This window comes from Loxodonta africana, chromosome 1, assembly GCF_030014295.1.
Source record: "Loxodonta africana isolate mLoxAfr1 chromosome 1, mLoxAfr1.hap2, whole genome shotgun sequence".
NCBI classification, from domain to species: domain Eukaryota; kingdom Metazoa; phylum Chordata; class Mammalia; order Proboscidea; family Elephantidae; genus Loxodonta; species Loxodonta africana.
In genome coordinates this window covers 16,758,273-16,770,390 of record NC_087342.1, presented here as the reverse complement: position 1 = coordinate 16,770,390, position 12,118 = coordinate 16,758,273, and the positions used below count along the sequence as shown (strand labels likewise).

At 38.8% G+C, this 12,118-nt stretch overlaps 1 protein-coding gene across 7 annotated transcripts in view; it reads left to right on the top strand.

Annotated features, from left to right (window-relative positions):
- Window positions 1–11,248, top strand: part of OSBPL11 (oxysterol binding protein like 11) — a 93,459-nt gene extending 82,211 nt beyond the window's left edge. For 2 of the 7 annotated variants that reach the window (XM_023551689.2, XM_023551690.2), the window contains exons 12-13: window positions 1,174–1,327; window positions 8,569–11,239. In XM_023551689.2, coding sequence (XP_023407457.1) covers window positions 1,174–1,327; window positions 8,569–8,634 — 220 coding nt within the window. In that variant the 3' untranslated portion in view covers window positions 8,635–11,239. Of the gene's footprint in view, window positions 1–1,173; window positions 1,328–8,568 lie in introns of all 7 variants that reach the window. The other 5 variants (XM_064293235.1, XM_064293430.1, XM_023551691.2 and 2 more) reach the window with 3 other exon arrangements.
- Window positions 11,249–12,118: the final 870 nt, after the last annotated feature.

Sequence of the window (12,118 nt, the reverse complement as noted above, 5' to 3'; positions counted from 1 at the left end):
GCATATCTCCCTAAGTTTAAACCAGTCTTTTATTACTTGGTATTGCCTTTACTTCCTCTCCATTTGGAAGTTCTATACCTACACCATTTATTCCCTCTTTTATTGCTCTGACGTTGTTGTCATTTACAGCTGACCTGTCTGGTTCCCTGTTGCAAATCTTTTAATTTTATTTTATCCTCGAGAGTTCATTACCAAGGTGTTGGTATCTGGCTAATTCTGTCCTGTGTCCTGGATTCAGGTTGTTGCCTGAGGTTGTTGGTTCTTTACCCAAATGACTCCCTTGAATAATTCTTGTAAGTTTGGTTTGCTTTTTAAATATTCCCTTAATTTCTGTTCACCTGGAAATGTCCTAACTTCACCATCATATTTGAGTGAGAGTTTTACAGGATATATTATTCTTGGTTGGTGATTTTTTTCAAGGTTTTATATATGTCACCCCATCGCCTTACCATGATGATTTCTGCCAAGTCTTACTGTTTCCTCTTTGTATGTGACTTTTCTTTTTCTTGAGCAGCTCTAAGGACTGTGTCTTTGCCTTTGGCATTAGTGAGTGTGATTATAATATGTATTGGTGATTTTCTTTTGGGATCTATCCTATATGGAGTTCGTTGAGCTTCTTGGATGGTCAGCTGTTTATGTTTTTTGATATTAGGGCAGTTTTCTGTCAACAAATCTTCAGTGACCTTCTCTGTGTTTTCCCTTTTCTCCCAGATTGTTCTCAGGGTTTCTTCATTTTTCTTCATTCTTTTTCTCTAATTTTTCTTCAAAGTGGTATCCAAGGATTTGTCTTCAATTTCACTGATTCTGTCTTCCATTGTTTCAAATTAAAGATGCAAATGTGGTCTCTGTTATATCTCAGATTTTTTTTTAACTGTATTTCTTTTTTTGCTTTTTATTTCCTAAGTTTCCTAAAAATAAAAGTGTTTCTTTTATGACTTGGAAAAAGACAAATTGTTTTTAATTAAAAAAAGCAGCAGCAGCAGAAGCACTCTGGACGTTAACGCCAGCAGCAGAGTATCAGTGTTCTTGCAACTTATAGGCATGAAATTAAAGATCTGATTTAAGAAAAAAAATTTTTTTTTTAGTTACTGTAATTTTGACGTTATCAGCTCTTTTTTTTTTTTTTTTTTTTTTTAAAGAAGGTTTGTAAAATATGTGGATTTCTGATTTCAGACGATTATGGAAAAATGTGACCGACTCTCTGAGGGAATCTGAAATTGATAAGGCCACAGAGCATAAACGTACCCTGGAAGAACGTCAGAGGACTGAAGAAAGGCATCGAACTGAAACAGGCACACCCTGGAAGACCAAGTATTTTATCAAAGAAGTAGGTTCTGTGTATCTTCAGGCCGAAACCCATTATCTACATCATGAGAACTTGGAGTAGCTCTTTTGCATTGCTATCACTTCTAAATCTTTATTTCTAAATCAGTCTAGCTTAAAGTGAGCTTTTTCATGAGCTTTTCACCATTTTTCAAAGTAAAATGGCGTACCAGCAGTTTGGATGGAATAGATTTGGGGATTTCAAGTGACCACAAAAGAAAATGCTAATAACTTTCAGTCACGATAATAGAATATGCAGTTTAGAGCCTACTGCCTTTTGTACTGCATCTGCAATTCTGCACTCATTTCCAGAGAACACGATTTAAGGGAGGCATGAGGAACTTAGTTGGCTGTGTGCACAGAAGATAGTGAAGTGGCTAGAATCTTTGTATCACTTAAGGAAAAAGAGTGAAATGGGGATGTTTACCCTAGAAAACAGAAAATTGAGGCCATTCGTTATAATTTTCTTCAAATATACATAGGCTTATGATGTAGAAAGGAAGCCCTGGTGGCGCGGTCATAAAGCTCTCGGCTGCTAATTGCAAGGCCAGCAATTGCAACCCTCCAGTCATTCCATGGCAGAAAGATGTGGCAGTCTGCTTCTGTAAAGATAACAGCCTAAGAAGCCCTGTGGGGCAGTCGTTCTCTGTTCTGTAGGGTCGCTATGAGTTGGAATCAACTTGATGGCGTTGAGGAAGGATCATGTAGAAATTTTTTTTTTCTTTGGGATAGTAGACTAGAGCTAAGCCCAAGCTACCAGGAAGCAAATTTGGTGTTTAACATAAGAACTGAATTGTATAACAACCGAAAACATCCAATAATAACAAGAATTTACATTGTATAGTAGTGTATACCAGTCGCTAGAACTATATAAGCAGACCACAGCTTATGTAGAAGAGTTTTATGTACTGATTTTGAAGTTGGACTAAATGACTTCTGAAGTCTTTTCTAAATCTGAAATTTTTAAAATTCTTGTTGTTGTTGATACTGTCTGGTAGAAGTCAGAATAAGATGAGTAATGGACCTGAGCTGAAATCGAAAAAGTTTTCTAGTCTGTAGCCAAGTGTAAAGGAAACCAAATTGAACGTTAATATTGGTCCATAAGAAAGGAATCTGGAAAAAGTAATCTGATTGTGATTTTTGCATATTTGCTGTCCTTAAAAACCCATGGTTTATTGCAGTAGTTGTATTACTTCTAAAAGACAAGGAAAGATAGAAAGCTAGATGGCGAGAATACTGAATACCACCAAGCTAGAAGGTCTGTAAGCGATCAGAAGATACCTGCCATGGGACTTGTTGCCTAGAGCAGGAGAGTGGTGGTAAGAATTTTGGTACCTAGTGAAACTGATGCAAACAGGATCCAGCATTGCCCTGGATGGTTTTACTACTTAAATATTTAAAGGAGTATGTGAAAAGAATCAAAAATATACCTTTTTAAATAGTGTTTATTCATTTACCCAACTAATACAAAATTGCATTCTTGTTTTTTAAAAAAGTTAACAGCACATAACTATTGTCAGATAGAGAGAGTCCTGCATCTCACTGCCCTCGCACGAAGGACTCACTAGTTAACAATTTTGGTGTATATCCTGGTCTATTAAATGCATCTTTAAGCCCATACTTCACCCTGCTTTTCTAGCACCTAGCAAAGAGCCTGGCACATGCTAAGCATTCAATAAAATGCCTGTTGAATAACTGAGTGCCTGAAAGAAAAGGACTCCAGTACATTAGAGAAGCAATTAATAAATTGTGCTGAGATTTTTGTGTGGCTTTTAAAATTTAGTCTTCTAATATAATTTCTATTTTTTTTAAACAGCAGGATTAAGTGGATAAAACAAATTCTTTTTTATCAGTGTTTAGAGTAGCAGTATATCCTCGTTACAGAGAAGCTGCATAGGAAATCAGTAGCATCCTAACACTGGCCTTGCAAACCCAAGCCTTGAAAAGGGAAGAACGGTATCATAGATATAGGTCTTGACTCACAGATGATCCACATCCTTAATTCCATTTTAAAGCTCCTATGAAAATACCTGGAAATGATTTTTTTTTTTTTTTTTTAATTTTGAAACCAAGAGCAACCTCCTCCCGTTTATAAGCACGATGAGAAAGAAAAGCGAGCATGTTCCATGTTACATTAGTGCAGACCTTCAGCCTGTCCTTTTTAAATGTGAGAATATATATTAAGAACCACAAAAAAATCAATAACCTTTGACCTAGTGATCACATGTCTAAAAATGGATTCTCAGGAAGAATCCAACATTTGGAGAAATTTATTCTCAGAAATGTTTCTTACAGAAGTATTTATAACACTGGAAATCTAGAAACAGTGTATATATCCCTTGGTAGAAAATGGTTAAGTAAATTAAGGCTTCATGCTGGCTGATTTTGAAGACCTCTGTAGTAACATGAGTCGGAATCGACTCGACGGCACTGGGTTTGGTTTTTTTTTTTTTTTTTTTGTAGTAACATGTAGAAATCGCGCACTGTATAACTAAAAACAAGTAAAATACAAAATTGAATATGCAAAGGGCATGGCGAAAATAGGCTGGAAGGAAAAGTACATTAAAAATAAATATTAAGGGGATGATCCTTTCCCAAAGGAAAAAGTTACCACTGTACACTTGGCTATTTGCCACTGTTGTACAAATTATAGAAGGGATATTGGCTTTTCCTGTGCATGTCACACTCCTAAAAATTATGTGTATTATATAATCTTCTGGGAATTGTGTTCAGATCGTAATTTGGAGGTTGCCCTTGGTTTCCAAAATTTGGCCTTAAAATTAGTCACGTTTCCTATTTTCTAACCACCCAGTTAAGTTCTAATGTTAGTTCGTTCATTCCAGAAATATTTATTTAGCTCTTCATACCTGTGAGACCTCCCTCTTAGATTTTTCCTCAGTTCCTATATATGTTATAAAGAAATACCCAAAATTGCTTGCATTTTGTACTAATAGGGTAGTGAAAGTTCTTAGATAAGGACACGGGGATGTTGAACAAGTTGGTTTGGTGGTTGGTATCTGTTCATTTATTCACTCAGTGGTTAATAAGAGCTTCTGCTTTTGGGTGTTGAGAATATAGAAACAATAGACATGGTCCTTTTAATCTCATTGAGTGTCCTTTCTTGTTGAGGAGGACAGGTTAAATAAGGAAATAAACAGATATATAATTACAGAGTAAGTACTATGAAGGCACCTAACTGATATACCACAGAGAATAATGGGAGAGGACCAATTTTAAATTAAATTTGTCATTTGATGGTAGATGCCAAGGAACCAGAGATGTATAGAGCTTTCTAGGCAGAGGGAAGCGGCATGATGAAGGCCCAGGGGGAAAGACCTGGGCACATTTGAGGAACAAAAAGAAGTGCGGGATGATAGGTGCATACTGAACATGTAGGTAGGTAAGAATGGCATGGGTGGGGCCAGAGTTGTTGGCAGGAACCCAATTATTCCGGGTCCTAAATACTATATAGGAAGTTTGGGTTTTATGGTAATTGCAGTGGGAAGTCATTAAGAGTTTTTAAGCAAGGAAATGATAGGATCTCGTGGCTGCTTGTGATAAGAGTGCCTTGGACCAATTAGGAGGCTATTACAGTAGTCTGGACAAGGCATGATAGTGGCTTATATTGGAGTGGTCGCAGTAGATTATCAGTAGATTATATCAGGGTGGTCACAGTAGAAATGAAAAGACAAACCAATGTGGAGGTGTGTGTGGGAAACATGTCAAAGAAACTTTCTGATACCAACTGTGAGGGTAATAATCAACATAAAACAAAATCCCCACTTTTTACTTCTCTGTTCGGCCACCAGCTGCACTGTGGCACTTCCTCCTCTGACGCTAATCACCTGGAGCTAGGTCAGAGCTCACGAGTTAAAGGACACTGTCCTCCAGACTGCCATGTTGGCCCCAGACTTTAGACACCAGCTGTCAGCTTGGGAGTCCCCTGCACCTCCCCACACACTAACCTGATGACTGTAAACTTAGGGGTTCCCTCTATCCCCTCAGAATACCAGCTGCAAGCTCAGGAGTCCCCATACCCCTCACTTCTGACCCCAGGACTCTCTTGGGTTTAATAATTCACTACAACAATTCACAGAACCCCCAGAAAGTGCTATCCTTATGATTACAGCTTTATTATAAAGAATACAAACCAGGGAGAGCATAAAGAAGAGATGCATAGGGTAAGGTCTAGATGGGTTCCCAACCCAGAGCTTCTGTGTCCCAAAGATGGCATGTCACTCTCCTGGGGGCAGATGTCGTTTGCCAACCAGGAAGCTCATGGAGATTCAGCGTCCAGCACTTTCATCGGAGATCTCATTGCATAACTGCATGCTCCAACCCCTCTCCCCTGAGGTCAGTCAGTATTAGGAGATGATCACAGAATGAGATCATCATGACCATATCATCATGAGGCGATCATCCTGAGATAGGTCCCTCTGGCCTGGCCAGTGCCCACCCCAGAGTCACCTGATCACCTTACCAGCATAGCCTGTTAGGTGTGGTCTGGAGTCCTTATCAAAGACACTTAAATTCCAAAGTTTTTTTTAGAAATTACCTCTCAGGAACTGAGGACAAAGATCAAATTCTGTGGGTAAAGTTAATGTAAATCCCACAAGGTGTAATCGAAAGTACTCAACATGGATTGGGTGAAGAGCTTGAGGGCAAGTGAGGTATCTGGCTTGAGCAACCGGGTAGGTGGTGGTACCACTTACTTAGAAGGGGAGCAGTTTTGAAGAGGAAAATCCACAATTCAGTGTTGGGTATTTAAAATTCACAACTTCTGTGAGACACCAAATGGTGATGTCAAATAACAGTTGGATATAAAAATCTGTTATGCAGAAGAGGAGTTTGGGCAAGAGATATAAATTCATGTGTTACTGCATGTAGATGATATTTAGTCATGGAAATGGGTGAGCTCACTTAAGAAGAATGTCTACAGAGAAGAGGAAATTGCCCCCATTCTTCCCGTATAGAATTTCAGTTTATTTATAGCTCCATTTACCCATCTCCCAAAGTCTGTATTCAGATTGTACAACCCTATAGAATTAAAACAAAAAAAACAAACCCGTTGCCATCAAGTCAATTCCAACTCATAGCAACCCTACAGGACAGAGCAGAACTGCCCCATAGGGTTTCCAGGGAGCAGCTGGTGGATTCGAACTGCCAGCCTTTTGGTTAGCAACCAATCTCTTAACCACTGTGCCACCAGAACTCCCCCTATAGAATATTGGTTCTCAAACCAGACTTGGCTGCTCCTCAGAATCCCCTGGGGAGCTGCCATAAGCCTTTTTCAGTTTAACGTAGCCAGCTTCTCTGGACAGGCAAAATATTCTGCCTCAGAGTTGCAAGTTTGTTGTGAGTCTTTCATCTCCCTGTACTTTAATTTCTTATTTCTGAAAATGAATGCCATAGTGTTTCCCCTGATCTATGGCAGGAACCCTAAAGATGAGATAGTCTGTCCAGTCTTGTTTTGAGCCTTTTAGAGGACAGGCACCATAAAGGCCAAGGCAGCATTGTCCATGTATATCTTAAAGAATGGTCTGATTTATGTCTGGTTATTTTACTTGCCCAGGGCCAGTTGCAGGTCCAGGACAGGAGCCTAGATCTCCTGATCACTGCTTTAGCCTCTTTTCTTATCGCACTGTGATGTTGGACAGATGCAGAAAGTGGTGGCAAAATATGATTGTCCAGTAAAATAGTGAATTTTTTCCAACCCAGATGGCCTTCAGTTGATGGAACAGTAGACTAGAGATGCAGGATCAGATTTGGACTCTCTTGGGTGGTAAGGCATAAGCAGGGCTTCCTACATGCTGTGCCACACACAGCGGTACAAAGGCAGGTTAGAGCTGAGTCAGCACATTCATTCCCTAAGCTCTTGGGGCAGCCACGTTGCATCCTGTGTGTGGCTAGACCACGAAGTGTGTGCAGCACTGCGGAGTACAGGTGAGGCTGATGAGGATGGCAGCCAGCCCGGCTTGAGTGGTGCCGTACGGTTCATAAGAAATTTGCAGCTATGTGTGTCATGTCTGGCACTTTGCTAAGGAGACTCATGTGTTATTGAAAAGTAGATTTTGTCTCGTCTGCGGTCCAGCAGAGTGCTGAGCACATAGTAGGTATTTCATAAATATTGTTACGAGTAACAAGGGCTTTTCCACTCATTTGGTGCTTTCCTTATCATTCTCAGACAGACTATAGACCAGTTGGGAGTTGGGGATAGCTAGATGGAGGAATAAAGAATAGGTTGACTTTTATTATAAAAAGAGAAGGTAGAGTAACCATAAGCATGGATGAACGAACCAAAAACGTTTCCAGTATCATCTAATCACACTCGCCTCCTTTTCCTGACCATTTCTCACTGACATTGAGTTTATTAGATTCTCCATTTCCTCCTGTTTGTTACTGTACATGTTAAGTTGTATGTAAATATTAGCAGGAAAGCTTTATGATATAGTGGACCAGGTTGGAGTCCGGTGTGCTAAGTTTAAGTTCCAACTCTTACCCTGGATAGTTTGTTTACTATGTCTGACCTCAGTTTCCCCATCTGTAAAATGTGGGTAAATATATAAATTACAAAGATTAAAAAGAAAGTATTGTAAGCGTTCATTAAAAAGAGCTCTGCCCCTTCCTGGGTGAAGTTGGGTGACTAATTCCACTGCTCTGAGACTCCGCGTCTTCATCTAAAATGAGACGGTCAGGTATCACATCTTAGCTTCTTAATTGGGCATTCTATAATGTTGTAAGGTGACAACTTTTTCAAAGAACAGTATAGATGTTGAGAATTATCAACAAGATGATTTAATATAATAAACCTTCCTATGATTGCTGGCAGTGTCCCTGGGTTGTGCAAATGACTAGCGCACTCAGCTGCTGACCAAAAGGCTGGAGGTTTGAGTCCACCTAGAGGTGCTTCAGAAGAAAGCCCGGGCAATTCACTTGCCAAAAGTCAGCCATTGAAAACCGTAGGGGCACAGTTACGCTCTGACACATGTGGAGTCGCCATGAGTCAGGGCCATGCCGTGGCCGCTGGTGGTTTTATGTTTGCTTTGAGCCAAATAATGACTGGCCTTAAATCATTGTTGGAATAAGGCAGGGTGAATTAAAAATAAAAATATAGATAAATCAGAGGAGACGTGGGGTTAAGGAGAAGAGACTTCCATTTCCAGGGAGGTGGGCATCGGCTCCAGTTTTGGTTATTGATCTGGAAAACATTGGAAGAATGGCTCTTTATTTTTCTACTTGTTTCAGGGAGATGGCTGGGTTTATCACAAACCCCTTTGGAAAACAATGTCAGCGACACAACCAGCGGAGTGACATACGCTGTGTAAGATTCGCCTGAACGAGGTTCTTCTCCGTTTACCCTTCACCCTCCCAGAATGGAGTCATTGCACTGAGTGACCTGCTTCCTGGTTGCACAGACTGAAACTAGCTAAAAACGAACGTACCTACTAGGCCCCTGCAGGACTGCAGCGAGACCAAAGTGTGGAGAAACACAGTGGACCTCTCACCAGCTTGTTTCATGTGATGTGAGCAATATCACCTGAAAACCTTTTACCTGAGATACTAGATGATTAACCTTTTCTCCAGTTCCTGCTCCTAAGGCACAGTTTGAATCCCGTTTTTGCACAGGGGCGCCAGATACACTCAACAGTGAGAACTCAGTGGTTCTTGTTTCTTTAAAAAGTGAATTCTCTGTCAGCGTTTGTGCTTTGCCCTCTGTCAGTAACTGAAGTGTTCACTACCCTTATGAACAGACTAAGGAGGAGGAAGATGCCCCAGAAGTGGATTCAGCCATTGTGCCTGCGATCAGTGTTAAAAAAACAACCAGGTTGTAGTAACAAGGCATTCTCTTCCTTCAGAAAGATGGTGTGCCTGTGTCCAAGAAACTTACCCATGATCCACCTCTGCTGGAACGCTTTTAGAAAGTCTATTTATAAATCAATTAGAATTCTAACCATGGAGAATTTTTTTCTTCTGAACATTTTAATATACTTGAAAACAACATTGACTTGAAAAATTTCAGAACATTTTTCAATATCTAGTTTTATTAAATATTACACTTGAGAGACAATTTTTTTAAATGTGTTCATGTCAGTGTGATGAGATTTCGGTCTTTCTCAAGAACTAAGGCGTTAAAGAAAATAGCAAACATTAAAAAGTAAAGCTGTTACTTTTCTCCTTACCTTTTTTTTTTCACTTGTAGGTTAATATCCAGTATTATATGCTATCCCCCTGGATAAGTATGCTTTATCTTACCTCTGTTCAGTGGAAATTTCAAACAGCTCTTACATATTTGTCAGTAATTCAGAAGTTACATATGTGACTGAGAGCATGTAAGGTATGGTTTTATTTTCTTTTCAAGGTAACTTGAAAGCTGAAGAAAGTATGAAATAAAATGATACCAGGAAATTATATTCAGGTACAAATCTTTTTTTTTTAAATAGTATTTTATCGAGGTTGAAGAATTGCTGGCAATTAAAAGAATAGTGCTAATTATGGCTTTCATCATTCATTTGAGTATTTATCGAGCACCCGCTTACAGTGCTCAGCATTTGTTACTACGAGCTACCTTAATTTTCGAGAGTGGTGCCTTACTCTGTCCTTCTGATGTGGTCTCCAGTCAGTGCGTGGAACACACACCTGGTGTTCACCAGCCACTGTAGGGGCCTCTGTCTGTTGCGTCATTGTAAGCTTAAGCTTTGTGCTCTGACAAATTGTGTTTTCTTAAAGAGTTTCATAGAATGAAAACAGCAAAACAAGTTTTTTCAACAAATTGTAAATTATAAGAAGAATTGGTTTATGCACAACCATTTTAATGATCCTCTTGTTCGTTTTTGCTGTGAAATGCACTGAAAAATCTCAAAAATGAGTCATACATAGTTCATTGTGTTGGGAAAATTGAAAAATAATAAAACTAGAGAACAGTGATGCCTTTGTCTGTTTTGTGAATGGTGGGAAATAGAAAGATTATATTTAGTAGAGTCCTTGCCATGTTTGTTTGGGAGGGACATTGATTTTTTCTTTTTATCTTCAGGAATCTCCAGCTTAGGAAATAAATCTTAATAAGAGTTTTTAAAAATTAAAATGGTTCTGCATGTTTTTCTGTCTCTTAATCATACTTAAATATACAGGAGATAGAGCAAGAATGTAAAATGAAACCAGAGATATTGTTGTTTGTTTGTTTGAACTGTTTGAGTGCTCATTTATTTCTTTTCATTGTTGAGCCATTTTAAGAATTACTGAAATATGGTTTTAATATTCTTATGAAAAACAAATACATTTATGAGTAATTGAATCTGGGGCCCTGGTGGCACACTGGTTAAGAGCTCAGCTGCTAACCAAAAGGTCAGTAGTTTGAATCTACCAGCTGCTCCTTGGAAACCCATAGTGACAATACAGGACACAGTAGAACTGCCTCACAGGATTTCCAATTGCCAGACGCCACCTGCCGACCTTTTGGTTAGCAGCCAAATGCTTAACCACTGTGCCAGTATCTACATATTGATTCACTAAACTCTGTGTCATACTTCCTCTAATATCAAATAGTCACCAAAATTATAGTAATATTGAACCCTTTATAACTCTAGCACTTATGCTTTACTTTCTCTATAAATATATGGTACTTGATAAGCCAGTTTATACAGATGAATTCTTAGAAGAATTTATCAATTATATAAGCCTGAAATTTCGTTGAATATATTTATTAAGGTGAGGGCTAATTTCTGTTTGATGTGTTCCACCAAAGAAAGGCAAATTGGTGTGAGTACTCCAGGATCTATACTTTGGAGGGACCCTTTACAGCTACTACAGTGACTAGAAGCTAAGCAGTGATTTACCAGGCATAATAGGAAAGGGTTTTTTTTGTTTTTTAATAGGAAAGGGAGGAGAAGATTCTACCAGATAGGGTTAATAAAGACAAAGTACATATGCATGAAAACGCTAATAAGATGTATATCCCAGTGGTATAAAATCCCTACTTGGTCCCAAAACCAAGCTGCATAAGAAATATGTACATATTACAAAGTGTTTCATATGTTTTCGTTTGATATTCATAACAACTCTGTGTAAGTAGAAAGCTGAAGCAGCTGTTAGAACTTTATAGATTAGGAAGTGACTGCCTGCAGAGCTGACGTGCTCGCACCACGTCCCCTGCGTAGACCTTCGTTCATTCAACAGACATCTGCTGAGTTTCTGAAGCCAGATGGTGCGTTTGACTCTGATGTGGCAAATACCATTCCTGTCCTCAAAGATCTGCCCAGACGCATGAGGAGACGAGTAAAAAATCATTACTAAGACAGTCTAGAAAGTTCTATAATAGTTAGGGTATAGAATACAGAGGAGTCACACCAAGTCAGAGTATGAAGAAACATTCTTAAGAGATGGTGCTTGAACTATGTGCTGAAGCGGTGGAGAGCCGTTGAAGAATCTGAGCGTGAACTTTGGAGATCCCTCTTGTCTTGTAAAGGACTGAAACTCCTCAATCCACTCACTGGATTATGTTCAAAGAAAATCAGATACTCAAATAGAAAGGTTTATGTTTAAAAGATGTACATTGCGATGTTTGTTTTTATCATGGTCAAAAATTAAAAGAACCTAAATATACAGTAAAAGGGAAATGGTTAAATTATAGTATAATCACATGATGAAATAGGAGTGTAGCCATTAATAGGGATATGTTTAAAGTATTTTGATGAAAGAAAGTGCTCACAAACTAAGCAGAAAGAGAACATCTTGACTCCAGTTACATTTTTTTTTAAAAAAAAAAAGACTAGAAGAAAATAAATCCAAATGTATTGGG